A 17877-nucleotide genomic window follows, 5' to 3' on the forward strand; every position below is an offset into this window, starting at 1 on the left:
GAAGACTTTTTTGTGTATTTTCCCAGGGTCTCTGATCTGCAAGATTTAAAATTATGAGTTTGGTGTTCCCTGAGGTCCAAAAGGTTGGCGACCCCTGAATTAAACTGTCTCCTTGATTTTCCACCTAATTTGAATCCTTGCTATATGCCTGTCTACTTTGCCAGGTTAGAGCCAGGACAACTTCACTCAGTGAAATGAGCAAGATAGGCTGCTGTCAAGATGTTCAGCTATTGATGAAAGGCAAAAGTGGCCTCTACAGATGAATAACTTTGATGAGGTAGCTGTTGTGAGATACCCACTTAATGCAACCTCTTATTTGCAGCTGGGATGAGAAGAGACAGCAATAATCCCCAGGTTTTGCTTCCTCTAGTAATTCCTTTATATAATAAAGATTCATAACTATTGACATCTCCCCACTAAGATACCACTGGTATTAAAATTATAGTAGTCAAAGCACATTTATTTGCCAGGCATTTCATACTAGTTGACTGAATTGTGTGCAGCTTTTTTATTTTAAAATCATTGATTTTCTACATTTGTGCTCTGGTGTACTTAAAACCAAAATGCACATGGAATGGTACAATGCAATCATTCTGGTGACTCTTCTGATTTAAATTTGGGAGGGCGCTTTTGACAGTGGCAAAGAACATGAATTTACATTTGCAGAATACAAGCTATTTTTATCACAGCAAAACTTTTAATAAACATATTTCTAAAATATAAAGCCTAACAGACATACTCATTCTTAGTTGCTAAATGCTTTCACCAATTGGACTGTGTCTTTAGACATCATCAAAACTTGGATCTTAATCAAGCAAAAGAAGAAGAAAACAAAAGAAAATGCCAGAGGTTCAAAATAACAAATCCAGCCATGGTCTTTGAACCAGATGTATGGAAGGTACATTTCTAATACTACTAAATATATTAGTGCATGAGTACAATGGCCTAATGGTCTCCAGATACTTCAGATTTCAATATTCATTAACATAGCCAGAATAATCGATAGCAAGTTTGAAGGACCAGCAGCCCCAAAATCAGAGTAGCGTTAGATATATTACCTGTTTCAGAGACTGAAGCCAGGGTTGAAGAAGATACAAACTTTATAGATAATATAATTTAGAATTTTAAATCAAAAAATGGAAATCAAACTTTAAACAGAAAAATCAATTGTGCAATTCAGCATCACAAAAAATTAGTAAAGAACTTTCTATGAAGTTTATTGTAAGAACAATACCTACACTCCAATCCAGTATCGCACTCAAAAGCACGGATGATGTTTAAAATTCGTTTGCTTACTTCCTTAAGATAGATATTGTCTCTCAGACTTCTGAAACAAGCCAACAAATGTTAGATGGAGCTGCAATCAATACACTATAGTAACTTTTTCTTTAAATATTTACAACCCTTTTACATCAATGCCCCCATTGCACAGATAGGTGTTAGTTGAATAGTGAACATCTTAGTCTTTCTGAGATTGGCAATGTTCAATTCAGCATTTATGCATTGGTCTCCTAATAAGTGAATATATTTTGTGCTGGAACGGATTCACCTTTTAGAGACTTTGCCATAACAAAGTGGACAGTGTGTTGCACCGTTCTTATGCCTAAGCAATTTCAACATACAGAACCTAGAAAAGAAAAACAGTGTGTTTAGTCTCTCACTGTAATTTTTTTTAAAAAAAAAAGTCACCGTGGGAAAAATGAACCTTCCTCCTAGCAATATCCCCATATTTGTAGGTATAAACTATTTTTCTTTTCTATGCTTGTATTTCAGAGTCTTATATCAACAAATTTTCAAACAGCAAGAGCTTATGCTATTTAAAATTTTACTCCTCCACAGCCTCTCCTTCAGGGACAAAAGAATACAATATTATTAGTTCCTCTTATTTTTACTGAAAGCATTCATTGTAATTATAGGTATAGCATAAACATAACCATTAAAAATCATTGGTAGTGAATGAAAAAAAAAAAGAACTTTTTCAATTCAGTAATGAAAGTAAGTTGATTTATCCCTACATACAGACGGGAGAAGGAGAGAGAGAGGAGTGGGGGGTGGGCAGACAAGAAAAAGAGAGAGGAAATGTGTAGGTGCCTGCTAGCACCATGCTAACAGAAATTGGTACAATGTTCAGAGTCAAAATGTTGCCTATCTCTAAAAGAATTTTTATCATAAGCAATTAAAGTAAAGTAAAGTAAAGGAAAGGAAAGGAAAGGTAAGGTAAGGAAAAGAAAAGTACAGTAAAAGGAAAAGGAAAATGCCCAAAGAAATGTGTTTTCCAACTGTGGCATTCTGCAACTTGACATCTATGAGAGAATCTTATTTACATCACTTTGGCAAGGGTGAGTGAAGTCCCTGTAGATAGTGTGGGCTTGCTGGTTGCTTTCATTATGTTTACATCTCCTCTTTGCCATATTTTAACCTTTTTTGCTTTTTAAAAAAAACTTTTTTTCTTGTGAGTTATGCAACATACAAATTTAATTAAATGAAATCAAATTAAATTAGAGGGTATCCTAAACACTATTCTACAACTTAGATAGCAAAATGTGATAATAGAGAATAGGATTGAAAATGTCCTTCTTAAGTCCTGATACATAATATATGATGTAACAAAAGGGGCATCAATCTATGGGACCCATCACGGCTTCTAGAATAATTTCTATAGCCATCATACCATCCCAAACTGCACCTCTAAAATTTGACAGTACACCTACTAAATGTCAGCTCTGAGATTTTCTATGCATTTTTATATTTTAAAAATAGTTCAACATAGGTATTTTAATCCTATTGCCATATCTAGAAATGAAGCCCACTTTAACATGGTATCTCTGCAGTAGCAAAGATATCCTCTTGCTGCCCTCATTAATTAAAATAAAAGGGCAGCCCATGGCTAGAAAAAAAAAAATCAGTACTCCTGTCTCACATTATACTTGGACCTAACTGCTATAGTAATTTTAACAAACTTTATGAGCCAGCCTTGGAATCTATTAGCTTGACCACTGTTTTTTGGGCTCTGCTCTGCCAGAAATCAAGTGTGTCCCTTAACTAATCAAGGAGAGAAGCAACCTAGAACTAAGAAGAAATTTCTTGACAGTTAGAACAATTAACCAGTGAAACATCTTGCCTCTAAAAGTCGTGAATGCTCCAACACTGGAAGTTTTTTAAAGAAAAGATTGAACAACCATTTGTCTGAAATAGTATAGGGTTTCCTGCCTGAGCAGGGGGCTGGACTAGAAGACCTCCAAGGTTCCTTCCATCTCTGTTATTCTATTCTACCATATTCTAAATTGGAATATTCTAAATTTTAAGTAACGATTTTTATCTCTGCAGCAGACAAAACTTTGGACATGAGATTTTAACTCCGGGGCAGGCAAAAAAAGCCCCCAGAACAAATCACAACAACAGGCAATTCAGCCAGCTGGTGATATGGTATATGGTTTTGAAACATATTCAGCATTATAAATATTGTAGACTCAGCCTTTCAATCTGGACAGAGGTAATTATAATTATTTTGCATTTTAAATGCCTGCATACCCACATTGTTTATAGCTTCCTTGTCTCTCAAGAAGAAATTAAGATTTCTACATGAAAAACTCTAAAAACCCTGAGAATGAACACTTGATATTCTAGCATCAACATTTCATAGTCATATGTCCTTCAGATGCATGAGACTACAACTCTCATCACCATCAATCAATAAGCTCATATGTTCAAGCTTTGATAATTTAAAGAGGAGGCTTACCTGCAAAAGATATGAGCGCAGTTTGTTGAGACTGGTTCTTTTATCACCTCCAGACTGAAAGAAAGAAATAAAACATCAAAGCTATGCATTTCAAACAAAGTATCTTCAATATACTGTAATTCTAGGAATTAATGCTAGTGAAATAGCCATTCTAGTATATTATAATTACACACACTCTAATCTTGCAATATAATAGATTTATTCCGACATAAGCCTTTTAAACTAAAATTCATTTTTAAGATATGAAAATTGTGCTTCATTGGTCTATAAACCCCTGACATACCACCCTGTACAGAACAAGGTTTTATACTGTGGTCCCTTTCTTAGCTAACCATCTAATCAAATTAGTTATGCGGAGAGGAAAAGTAAAAGAAACAAAACGGAGGTGAGAAGCATAATGCTCACTGATATAATACCAAGTACTTGCTGCCATGATAACAAATAATTAGCAAGAATGTTTTTTTTTAAAAATCAGCTGTTTAGCCAAAATTGGAGTAATGTCTCCGTATTCATACATCACAAAGTTGAAATTTCTTATTTAGGTAAGGTTTTGATAAAAAATATTATGGACAGCTCCAAATATCTCTAAATAGAATGAACAAGCTTTAAAATAGCACAAATAGTTCAATGTAAATAAACACATAATATTTATTGGAGTGTGTGTGTGTGTATGTGTGGGTGTGTATATATATACAGCAGTAGGCTAGCACCAAATTTAAAACAGAAACGGCTGTGAAAGTCTGACTCACAGACGAACACAATACAGAAGCCTGATGATGGCAGATGAGATTCTGCCGAAACGTTGCTACAACTTTAAAAGCACAACTATAATGACGTGGGAAAATACCTGAACAAAGCTGAATACCATTCATATGTGTGTGTATGTGTGTGTGTGAGTGAACAGGCACTGCTTAAGCAAGAATGGAATCTTGGAATTGTGATAAATATCTCAATAAAAATTCAACCTGATGTGCTGAAAACAGCTGAAAAAATAAGGCAAATTCTGTGCTATGAATAATTGGAAAAGGAATAAAAAAATAAAACTGCCAATGTAGCAATGCTACATGGATATATGATGCACATCATATTTGAATATGATGTACAATTTGTTTTGTCATGCCTCAAAAATATTGAATGAAAAATTATGCAGAACAGTACAATTAAAAATGACCAAATCTCCTTATGAGAACAGATTACAGCATTTGAGCTTTTTACTTAAAACCAGTTGTTAAGATACCTTATAAATCATCTTCTGTAGTCCAACCTTCTGCTATTTGCAGAAACCTACAAAGGATCTTTCAACATGTGGCTCCTGGCTGAAATCCATTACTATTTTAGGCAAATTGTCCATTGCCTGAGGCTATGGGATAGTTTGCCTAGAGGTTAGAAATGACTTTAACAATGAAGGTATATTTTATCCTCTTGACTTAAAACCAGATAAGAAGATATTAGTTGCGAAGAAACAACAGGAGAAAACAGTATTGTTCCCAGGTCTGTTTTGTGACCTTCTTGACTGCATTCAGTTGGTCACTGCCACATATAAAAAATAGAACTAGGATGAATTTTGGCCTAAGTTAACATTGTGTATACAATCAAAGGACTAGAAAGAGTCACTCAGGCCATTAAGGTCAAGCTCTCTTCAGTGCACAAGACTGAATTAAAGCATCTTTTAAAACATCCTTTAAATTTGCTTTAGTTCCTGATACTAACGCCCTATGCACTAATGGTACTGTATACATTTATTTGCAGTGTTGAACTTTCAGCAGTTGTATATTCTTTTGGCCTTAACCCAGGTACATCATGAATACCACTACATATGAACTGGTCTTGTTTTTTCGAAGTAAATTTGTGCATACCAACTGAGCTGGAGGTCTTTCCCCTCTGGAGTGGGTTTGCCATTTTCTCCTCCAGTGAACTGTACTTAGTCTGATCTTTTGTCTATTACCTGTCATAAATGTCCCTTCTAAAAGTACAGATACTCCTCAATTTGGGAACCCTTTTTTTGAACTATTACCATCTGGCAGACGGTACAGAATAATAAAAACAAGGACAAATTGGCTGAAAAACAGCTTCTATCCCAGGGCAGTAGCTCTTTTGAATTCTGATGTATAGTGCAGTGTTGGTGTGGTGTCGGGGGTTTCCAGTTCAATGTGTGAAGGGTGAAGGATGTGTGTGTTTATTTACATGGTCATGGTCATGATGAGCACTGAAGATGGTGTTTGATTTCATTGTACGAGGTGCAATAACAATAAAGCAAACTCAACTTACATGCTTTTGCTTAGCAACACTTCAAGGTTACACCACCATTAAAAAAGACTTATGGCCATTTTTTACACTTATGACCTTTGCAGCATCCCCATAGTCATGTGCTCAGAATTAAGATGCTTGGCAACTGGCATATATTTATTACAATGCAGAGTCTTGGAATCATGTGACCTCTCCTTGCGACTCTCTATCAAGCAAAGTCCATCGGGAAGCCAGATTCACTTAACAACTGTGTTACTAATTTAACAACTGATAGAGATTAATAGAGTTGGAAGAGGCCTTGTAGGTCATCTAGCTCAATCCCCTGCCCAAGCAGGGGACACATATACCATTTCTGGCAAATGGCTGTCCAAACTCTTCTTGAAAGCTTCCAGTGATGAAGCTCCCACAACTTCTGAAGGCAAGTTGATTGCTCATCTGCAGTAATTCACTAAACTGTGGCAAGGAAAGTGGTAAAAAAAAATCCTTTAACAACTATCTTGCTTAGCCAGAAAAATTTGGGGCATAATTGTGGTTGTAAGTTGAGGACTACCTGTATATATTTCAAATAGTACATTAGCATGTTAGCATGAATGAACAACACAGCTCCTTTCTCCCTACAAGATAACAATTCATGATGGGTCTTGCTTATTAAATATATAAATATTTTACATAAATCAATAAACATGTTATTAATGTTATTGTATTCCACTACTAAACATTAATGTTATATGGTGCCATCAAAGATTTCTCCCAGGTTTTTCACATCAATATGCAATTATAGTATCTCATGATATTTTTAATTTTGTCTGAATTGGAATATCAGTAACTTTGGAGAAGAGTAGAAATTTTATTTCTCTAATTATCCTGAATTAATGAAACCTTCAAAGTGGCTGGTAATAAATCAATGGCAATGTGACTGTATCTTTTCAGCCATTAAATGCCTCCTAAGGACAAAGCCTAGGTTTTCTATTATTGTCCCTTTAACAATAAAATCAAAGTTGCCTCTTCCCCAGTAACTACTGATACTGATCGATTTTATATATTTCATGAGAATATTTATTATAGTTGTTTTAGTACAGTGTTTATTTATAATCTTTACATGCTTATATATTTATGATTTTAAGCTACATGTGAACATCCAAAACTTCTTAAATAATACAAAAGAATAAAGAATAAAAAGACAGAATATTGAACATATTGCATATCAAAATTGCCTTGCCCTCAAAGAAATTCTACAAAAAACCTAGCTCAAAAATATGGCTACAGAGAGCTCCATCTAAAGGCAACTACTTTGTAATTACAGAAAGAAATGAAGCATCAAAGTATCATTGATGTTACATTGCAAAAAATAATTGCATTCAGTTATTCTGTAGAAAGTAAAATGTACTTTATATTATTTCAATATTTTAATAGTATGTGTGGATTGCTAACTTGGAATAATTCACACCAACTTTTATATCAACAGGAAATATTTCATATTTGTATTATATAGTATAAACAAGGCAGTCCTTGTTTAGAGATCACAATTGGGACTGCAACTCTCTAAGTGTTGTAGTCACTAATAGGAAATTCAGTGATCCTGACAACACTTATGATTTTGCTTCTGTTTTCTTCCCCCACTACCCTGCCCTTTGTAATGCTCACTCCAGTTTTCATTGCAGGGGTAATTAGCAAGTAGAGAATTAACATTTGTCTTTAAAATCAGCGGAGAGCAAAGCAAAAGAATAAGCTGGAACACAAAGAGAAAGAATGTGCTAGTGTCAATTGTTTGTCTAGTGCACTCCTAGTTCTGAGCCATTATGGTGGCAAACAAGTGCTGAAATTGTGAAAGGGATTAAACTCTTGTCAGTTACAAGAAGCAGTTGCAAACAGTCTAAATTAAGGTCATAGAACTAGCTTATTAACTTGTTACCATCTTTTGGGGCAACCTTGCACTGGGGAGAAAAGCAGGTCAGGAAGAGATTGCTTATTTAACTCTTCTGTGAAGAAGGAAAAACAAATAGGTCAGGCATAGGACAATACTAACAAGTTACTGTAAAAGAGATGTTGCAAGTCATAAATCTAGGCGTTGTTCCAAAGTTATTTTTTCACCACTGATGTTACTTTGATCTGTCACTGCCCAAGTCCAGTCACTTGGTAAGGTCTAGCTGTACTATCAAATAGTTTAGAAATTTCCATTATTTATATAATACACTGATTATCCAAAAGGTTATTATTCATATTATATATCTAGCTACCAGAATAACTATTTTGTATGCAAAACCACTTATTTTTCACCCCCAAAAAATGAAATTCTATTTAGTATGCCAAAAACCTTAGTGTGGCAGGAAATATAACTAATTGTACTGTTCCTTTTTGATTATGCTGCCAATAGTCTCAGAAATGAAGGGGAGTAAGTATTTCAAAAGTCATCCAGGTCTTCTTAATCATATTTTCCTTCCAGCAGTAAAGGCCTGATGTAACTTTCTCACACCTGCATCTTATATACGTAGTGAAGATGAACTTATTCTTTTCTAATGTCCTGAATGTTCAAAACATATTATACTATAGACAAATTCTGGCACTGTGAAAATAAAGCTGTATATAATTTATATTTTTGGAACAGCCTTCCCTTTGTTGTTTATCTGATATCCAGATGTATCATATCAGAGTTTGTTAGATATTATACATTTTAATGAAATCTAGATTTTCAAACTTATTTTTTTTCCATACCAGATTGGACATTCCAAAGTATCTTGCAAAGCTAGCAGCAGCTCATGAACTTCACCAACATTTGGAACAGGCAAATCCATAGGTATACACTTTGAAAACAGAAAAAAATATGTTAATTTTGTGTAGCATTCTGAAATATAGTGCAGGTATCTCATTGAGCAACCGCAATTGAAACTGGTATTTCTAATATTAAGTGAAGCAGTTGCTAAATGGAAAAATCACATGACCACAACTCTATTTTTGTTTTACCCATTAGCCTTTGAAATGTTCATCTTGGCACCTGGATAGTCAGCTCAAAACTGACAAGACTAATCAATTTCACTCCTTTGGCTTTTGCTTGCCTCCTAACATTCCCATTCTTTGGAACGCCCATACTGACATTGGGATAAATAGCAAGAAAGGAACTAATATTTGTAATTCCTTTCATTGGAAATGAGAAAATTATAAAAAAGTAAGCATGTAATGGAGAATATACATAAAAAGGAATTCAGTGGCACTGGCACAGCAATTTATCTCATGTCCCTGAAATAGAAACCTAATCTAAATTCAGAATTAAATTCAACATATTCGAATGACATTTACTTCAGTTAGTTAGATATTCAAATCTCAGGTATGAAAAATTAAAAGACAAGTTGATTAGATGAAGAATTTCAATCATTAAAAATCTATAAAGCAGCGTCCCAGACTTGTTATAGTATTCAATTCTGTAGTTATAAGGATGCTCCTATTTTACAAGCCATTCAAGTTTCTTAAAACCATACTCTATGCTCCACTACAATGCCCTTGTTCAGCTATATTTCCCTTGAGGCACCTGAGATACTTCTGTCTTTGATATATACACCTTACCCCACCAGATAATTTTTTCTCATTTCTAAGAAGACAAATTGATGAATTTATATAATATGGTAGAATGTTTACTAAATATATATATAAAAAAGTTAAGATAGTAAACAAAAGTGAAAGTGTGTGTGTGTGTGTAGGCTAGCACCAAATTTAAAACAGAAACGGCTGTGAAAGTCTGACTCCCAGACGAACACAATACAGAAGCCTGATGATGGCAGATGAGATTCTGCTGAAACGTTGCTACAACTTTAAAAGCACAACTATAATGACGTGGGAAAATACCCAAAGCTGAATACCATACATGTAAGTACCCGCGAAAACTTAAGAAAACGTACACACACACACACACACACATATTTCTTAAGTTTTCGCGGATATCTCTATATATGGTATTCAGCTTTGTTTGGGTATTTTCCCACGTCAATTTATAGTTGTACTTTTAAAGTTGTAGCAACGTTTTGGCAGAATCTCATCTGCCATCATCAGGCTTCTGTATTGTGTTTGTCTATGAGTCAGACTTTCACAGCCGTTTCTGTTTTAAATTTGTTGCTAGCCTACTGCTGTGCCAGAATGGTTTTTTCTTCATCCTGATTGGTTGGGAGTCTTGGTCTGTGTTCATTGGTCTTGGAGTTTGCTGTGTTCTGCTTGATTGGTGTTTCTAATATCTTCTGTCTGCTTTATAGCTTTTTTTTTTTTGTCTTGATTGGCTGGCAACATTGTGTTTCCTGTATTGAAGGCTTCGAGTAAATGGATGGCTATCATTTATTATCATTTACTCGAAGCCAAGCCGCACTAAAAGCCTCCAATACAGGAAACACAATGTTGCCAGCCAATCAAGACCAAAAAAAAAAAAAAAAAACTACAAAAAAAAGCTACGAAGTCCCCTGTGCATCATGCCCGGCCACATACATTGGACAGACCAATAGAAGAATAAGTACCCGCCTGGAGGAACACAAAAATGCAGTAAAAAAGCTGGGACACACTTCCTCACTAGTTCAACACATGAAAGCCACAGGTCATAGCATCAACTTCAATGGCACCAAAACCCTAGCCACTATAGAAAACTCCAGCCACAGAATTATCAGAGAAGCCTTAGAGATTGAAAAAAGACCTGAAAGCATGAATAGAAGAGATGATTCCACCAGACTGTCAATTATTTGGAAGCCTGCACTCACAAACAAAAAAATCTCCACACCACAAGCCAGGCAAACACCTGGGCACAAACAGATCCCCTCTGATACCTCCAGCTCAAACACACCCCAACCAGGTACCCAGATGAAACCTAGCTTCCTAACAAATGATAGCCGTCCATTTACTCGGAGCTAAGCTGCACTAAAGGCCTCCAATACAGGAACACAATGTTGCCAGCCAATCAAGACACAAAAAGAGCCACAAAACAGACAGAAGATATTAGAAACACCAATCAAGCAGAACACAGCAAACTCCAAGACTAATAAACACAGACCAAGACTCCCAACCAATCAGGATGAAGAAAAAACCATTCTGGCACAGCAGTAGGCTAGCCCCAAATTTAAAACTGAAACCGCTGTAAAAGTCTGACTCCCAGACAAACACAATACAGAAGCCTGATGATGGCAGATGAGATTCTGCCGAAACGTTGCTAGAACTTTAAAAGCACAACTATAATGCCGTGGGAAAATACCGAACAAAGCTGAATACCATACATATAAGTACCCGAAAACTTAAGAATATATATATATATATATATATATGTATGTATGTATGTATGTATGTATGTATGTATGTATGGTGTTCGGCTTGGTTCGGTATTTTCCCACGTCATTGTAGTTCTTTTAAAGTTGTAGCAACGTTTCAGCAGAATCTCATCTGCCATCATCAGGCTTCTGTATTGTGTCCGTCTGTGGGTCAGACTTTTACAGTGGTTTCAGATTTAAATTTGGGGCAGCCTATTGCTGTGCCAGAATGGTTTTTCTTCATCCTGATTGGTTGGGAGTCTTGGTCTGTGTTTATTGGTCTCGGAGTTTGCTGTGTTCTGCTTGATGGGTGTCTCTGATATCTTCTGTCTGTTTTTTGGCTCTTTTGTATCTTGATTGGCTGGCAGCATTGTGTTACTTTAATGGAGGCCTTTAGTGCAGCTTGGCTTCGGGTAAATGGACGGCTATCATTAGTTAGGAAGCTGGGTTTCATCTGGGTGCCTGGTTGGGGTGTGTTTGAGCTGGAGGTATCAGGGGGATCTGTTTGTGCCCAGGTGTTTGCCTGGCTTGTGGTGTGGAGATTTTTTGTTTGTGACGTGGGAAAATACCCGAACCAAGCCGAACACCATACATGTAAGTACCCGCGAAAACTTAAGAAAATATATATATATATATATATATATATATATATATATATATATATATATATATATATATATATATATATATATACATACACACACACACACACACACACACACACACCACTTTGCAAGGAATAAATGTTTCTTGACAGAAGTAAAAGTGGATTTATACAAATTAAAATTGCAAAAAAATACATTACATTATAAAAATATGTTCAAGAGATTTGGAATATAGAGAATGAAGATCAAATAACAAAATAAGTACAGTGTAAGAGTGAACTTGAATGGGATGTGAACAAGGCAAAAACTGACAATACTGTGGGTAGAGAGAGGAAAAGAATCTCCAGGAAAAGACCCAAGAAAATCATACAGTAATCAACAGAACATTTAAAAAGTATTAGAATGCAGATTCATAAGCAAAAAGAAAAAGAAAGAAAAGCCAATTTCAAATTCAAATTTCATGATGGCAATCACAGTTGAAAAAAAATGGCTGGAGAGAATCCATGAGATTATTAAAGAGATGAGAAGCATATAAAGATAAAATAAAAGACAATAATTATGGTGGAAGCAAGAATGGTTTGCAAAAACAAAAATATACTGTAAATTATATTTAGCTAGGTTTCTTTTTATCACATGCCTTTAATTTCTTTTTTTTACTATTAATGTTTTTCTGTGATATGCACAATCTGCTTGCCCTGAAGAATAGTTTGATGGCCATAAAGTAAAAAATAGGAACCTTGGAAGAATATTTTAAAACATTGTTATAAAAGATAAAATGAAACAACGAATTGGAGGACTTTAAAGTAAGGCACTAACTCAGCTTTTTCTAATAATTATATAAGGCAAGCCATGGGCACCAGAAACAGACTTTAGAATCAAAGAACAACTATGAAACTAACAATGCCTCTGTGAATGTATAACATGTACTTCTCAAAGTATTTTACTCTAGGTCAAAGTGTATAAAATAAAACTGGTACCCGAGGCCTAAGTCTCAGAACTTTTTTATATAACTAAATTTAAAACATCTTCTGGACAATTCCTACCATGATGTCATGAGTGCCATGGTGAGCTGACATCTTGGTGGCTTTTGCTGACTGGCAAGACAGCTTTTGTGAGGAAAATCATGGATAGATGCTGATAGAGGCAGCTTACTTTCTCTGGAACAAAGATTGTTGAGATCATCCATGTGATTCTGATCAGCTGCTGTTTATGAGTAGGCCATGGTCAACTTTGGGTGGAAAGTTGGGAGTTAGGATTACATCAAGCTCACCCTTGCAAAGCAGCCTTTATGAACATTAAGCTTGATTGAGCCTGATATCTTAATTACATTCTTGGATTATTTTCTAAAAAATTGTATATTGAAGAGATTAAGACCCTCCAGACCAGCAAGGTTTTAGTTGAGTTTCCACCTTGATTTGTTTTACATTGTATTTTTTGGATAATGCAGCAAAAGAGAGCTTAGTAAACGGAATCTAGAAAGATAATAACAAATTAGGGAGCCAAAGGGAGTTGGAATTATAATTTTGAATTATTTAGAAGGTATCTTCTCTGGGAAACCGAGTATTCCTTTGGGTTTTTTTATGATAAGGAAGGCTTGAAGGCTGGACATTAGAGTGAGTGGATAAAGAAAATGGAGCAGAAATCCTTAGTACAAACTTCTAAATTCATCTCAGACAAGCTTTTGGATAGAATGGAGAAAACACTTGATAAATTTGACAGAATGTTCTAATGAAGTTGTAAAACAAGAATGAGTTGGATTTCAATATAATAGAAGTGGTTCTGAGATGAATAGGAAACTGATTCAGATACTTTTTTCTTCTGGATATTCAGAAGAGCTCTGGCTAAGATTTGGACAGACATTTTTTGAAATAACAAAAGATAAATTGTAGATAGTGATACAAAAGAAATTGTTAAAGAATTTTGAAGGATTTTCACCTTGAAAGACAGATGAGCAAACTATTTCTGAAACTTTTTTGAAGGGGTTAAAGAATAATTTTTAAAGCTCAGAAAAGGTTTATAAAATGCTTGTTTGATCAGGGTTAACAGAAAAAAATAGTTATACTTGGTTTCAATTATTGGAAGTTTGCTGACAAAAATTGACTGGCTTTCTTTACAACTATGGATAGAAGAAAGATTACAGGTAGTCATTGACTTACAACAACAACCAAGCCCAAAATCTATTTTGCTAAGCAAGAGAGTTGTTAAGCTAATTATGATTTGATGTTAAACTATTATTTTTTCCTGTGGGATAAAAGAAGATACTTCTTTGTCTTTTTTTCCTTGTATTTTTGTAGCTTATACTGACTTTTAACAAATTATTTGGAATATATATAAAACACCTCTGAAGTAGGCAATTAAAACTGCACAATATTATGGACACATTATTTTTGATATTTCAGATTCCTCTATGTTTGCAGATTAAATAAAATGCTTTATATCTAGAAAAATCAAGAAGCAGTGAAAGATTAGGAAAACAGGTTTGAATCTGTATAACCCAAAAAAGATCTATCGAGGTAACTATCAATTCCCACATAGCTAGCAAGACCAAAGAAACACGACCTGCACAGATTTCAAAAAGTATCTATAGTGCTATGTTTGTGTGTATGCCTTTGAATCATTGTTGACACCTGGCAATTGTCTGAACTAGATGTTGAAGTGGTTTGCCATTGCCTGCTTCTTGGGCTGAAAATGTTACCTGGTATTTTAGGCTTCATTATTATTTTAAAAGATAGTATTAGCAATTTTAACATGGTCTAGGCCTCTATTCTAACTTTAGGAAAACATATGCCTCCTTCTTAGACAAGGCAATTTCTTCTGGTTTGCACGATCTTGTCTTTTTAATGCTAAACCAGGGGTTGGCAACCTTAAACACTCAAAAAGCCATTTGGTCCCATTTCCCACAGAAAATACCAGGAGGCACAAAATCCGTTTGACATCTAAAATGAAGATAACACTGCATATATTGTTTTTTTTTACCTTTATGCTATGTATAAAAAAACCTATAGTATTTATGAAATAAAAAGCCAAACTTAAATTATCCACCTGCAGCAAACCAAAAATGTCATGTTTCTGTGTGCTGTCATCCTCAATAAATCGTGTGCTGGCAGGTGTCCCATATTAGCAGTTATGATGCATATTTTGAGCAATAGAGAATTGCAGCAGAGAGGTGAAAGAGCCACGGGGTTGCTGACTCTGCACTAAACAATAGAGAGCTTATTCTAAAAGTCATTGAATATACTTATTAAGTTTTCAGAAAGATATAAATCCAGTTAGGAAAGAGTAGTATAACCCATAAATTTCCCACTTTTGGAATCTAGTTATCTAGAATAAATGTTTTCTGTTATTCAAATCTCACTTATAATCAATGTATTTTATTGTTTAACCATTTGCTTTCTGATGTATGACATATGAGCATATAATTAGAATTTTGGATCAATAAGAAATTGACCCCCCCCCTTTTATTTTCTTTGCCTGAATTATTTGTGATTTATATTTTTGGGTAGGCAAAGAAACCCCTTTGCAAAGAAAGTGTGTCTCTCAAGTTAAGGGGTCAACTTCTTAGCAGGCCCTTGCCAAACTTATCATGCGATAGTTTCAAGAGAAAGAGAAAATGAATGGTCTAACTCTAAGATCACCCAGGAGGCTTTATTTATTTATTTGCTTCCTTTATTATTTTATAAATAATTCAAGGTGACAAATATTTCAGATAGTGAAATTAGATATAGATGATGCTGAAAAGTATTTGGGCATCTTCCTCCTATTTTACCAACAAAATCCCTGTGAAGTTAGCTAGGCTGAGAATGGCTGGCCCAAAGTCATCCAGGAAGTTTTCATATTTAAGGCAGGGCTAGAACTAACAATCTCTATTTCTAATCTGACATTCCAGCCACTACAACAAATTATGTTCTTTGTAATGCTAATTTGTGGCCATACAGAATCCTGAACATTGTTATAAGAATTTCCCTTCTTCATTTATAAGTGACTCAGTTGAGTCTCACACAATTTCTCTACAATATCTCTCATAAAATTTTGATAAACAAAATTTAGTGAATAATATCCTTGATTTATTGCCAGAGTATTTTTCAGCATTATTACCATCTAATTTCACAAACTATCCAAAATAATTTCATGAAAATCAAATTTTAAGTAGGCATTACTGATGACCATTCTTTTTCTACCCACCTCCACCTCCTTCTTTCATTTTGTAGGTAAATCCTTTTTTTTAATGGACAGGAAACAAATGCCCTATTTTAACTAATAAACTTTAATCAAATTAAAGATTCTTCTATCACACGTAGATCTAATCATGTTACTTTATTACACAGCGCCACTCTCCTTTCCCTGGTTTTACAGTGAGTATAGTTTTAAAAAAAATGGAAGAAGCAGTTAGCTTACAGAGACTCAGCTGAAAGAAATGTTAGCTGACAAAGACATTTTCTCTCCCCCTTATTCCAATCTTTTATCATATGAACTAGATGCTTGTATCATCTTCCCCTGAACTCCTTTGGTGATCATATTAATAATCACCTGTTGATTTATAGACAAAGTTCAAAATCTCCGAAAGTTTAAAAAACGCGCATCTAAACTCCAACCATAATCTGCCGTCACTGCCGAGTGACACTGCTACATAGTTACTACTCACCTAAACGCTGCTTTCCTTCGCTTAAGTTCTGCACCTTCTCCAAGCTCTTCCCGCTCTAAAGATCGATTTCCACTCCTTTCGCCTCCAGCTGTGCTTTTTTTTCGCGCCTTCTTCCCTTTGATACCCGGCGGGGGTGGGTGGGTGGGGGAGCAACCGCCTGCTAACCAATCGCCTTGTAGCTTCCGGATCCCATGACTGCAACAGAACGCCCACCCCCCTTCAATTGGTTACGCCAGAAAGGCGTGGGAAAGAATGGCGTTACAGTCCTCGCTGCTTGAGTATGAAAGGATCTTATCACTAATTTCTGTCAACCGAAATGTGGCCTATTCAAATGTAATAAAAGCTAGCTAAAAAGCGATGGAAGGTCAGTTTGACCTTCGACAGCTTTAAGACTTGTGGACTTCACAAGAAGAGTTCTCCACTCTTCTACTCGTTGTAGAATACCTTATGCCACCAGACTTGAAATTCTAAAACTAGAAAACCTTGAATTACGCCGTCTTCGGTCTGACTTAAGCATGGTATATAAAATCATACATTGCAATGTCCTACCTGTCAATGAATACTTCAGCTTCAACCATAACAACACAAGAGCACACAATAGATACAAACTCAAAGTAAACCGCACCAAACTTGATTGCAGGAAATACGACTTCAGCAATAGAGTGGTCAATGTCTGGAATACTCTACCCGACTCTATAGTCTCTTCCCCAAACCCCAAAAACTTTAACCTTAGACTGTCTACTATTGACCTCACCCCTTTCCTAAGAGGTCTGTAGGGGGCGTGCATAAGCGCACCATCGTGCCTACCGTCCCTGTCCTATTGTTTCTCTTATTCTTTTATTTTTCTTATATGTACCCATTTCATGTATTCACAACTATGTATACACTTATACTTATTATCTTGTAAACAATTGGCAAATCAAATAAATAAATAAATAAATAAACTCGCAGAATCCCTCCAGTCATGTTTGCTCAGAAATTCTGGGAGTTGAAGTCACAAGTCTTAAAATTACCAAGTTTGAAGCCGTAGGTCTAATGTTTAAGACATCACAGGCTAGAAACCGGAAGACTAGGATCTCTAGCCTCAGTTTAGGCATGAAGCCAGTGACCTTGGGCCATTCAGTTTCTCTCAGCCCAGGGAAGAATGCAATGGCAAACCACCAAAACTCTCTCGTTATAGCTTTGCTTTTTAAAAAAAGTAAGCTGGTTTGTCTGTAAACCGCCTTGTCTCCCTCGACTTGATAGGCGGCATACAAGTTTGATAAATAAATGGTTGCATGGTGTTTTGTTCATAATCTCGGAAAGGCGACTGATAATTTCTTCCCAATAAGGAAAACATTCACACAGAATCCAATGTGAATTCGGACATTTTTT

General features: G+C 35.4%; 1 protein-coding gene across 2 annotated transcripts in view; it reads right to left on the bottom strand.

Annotated features, from left to right (window-relative positions):
* The window catches only part of BRCA1 (BRCA1 DNA repair associated), a 61478-nt gene extending 44840 nt beyond the window's left edge, over positions 1 to 16638 (bottom strand). For both annotated transcript variants that reach the window (XM_026686121.2, XM_087946528.1), the window contains exons 1-5: positions 16504 to 16638; positions 8699 to 8787; positions 3740 to 3793; positions 1550 to 1627; positions 1239 to 1327 (exon numbers count right to left, since the gene is read on the bottom strand). In XM_026686121.2, coding sequence (XP_026541906.1) covers positions 1239 to 1327; positions 1550 to 1627; positions 3740 to 3793; positions 8699 to 8778 — 301 coding nt within the window. In that variant the 5' untranslated portion in view covers positions 8779 to 8787; positions 16504 to 16638. The remainder of the gene's footprint in view (positions 1 to 1238; positions 1328 to 1549; positions 1628 to 3739; positions 3794 to 8698; positions 8788 to 16503) is intronic.
* Positions 16639 to 17877: the final 1239 nt, after the last annotated feature.

The sequence above is a fragment of the Notechis scutatus genome, chromosome Z, assembly GCF_049901735.1.
Source record: "Notechis scutatus isolate UNSWTSFEM ecotype Mainland chromosome Z, rNotScu1.2, whole genome shotgun sequence".
Lineage (NCBI taxonomy): Eukaryota > Metazoa > Chordata > Lepidosauria > Squamata > Elapidae > Notechis > Notechis scutatus.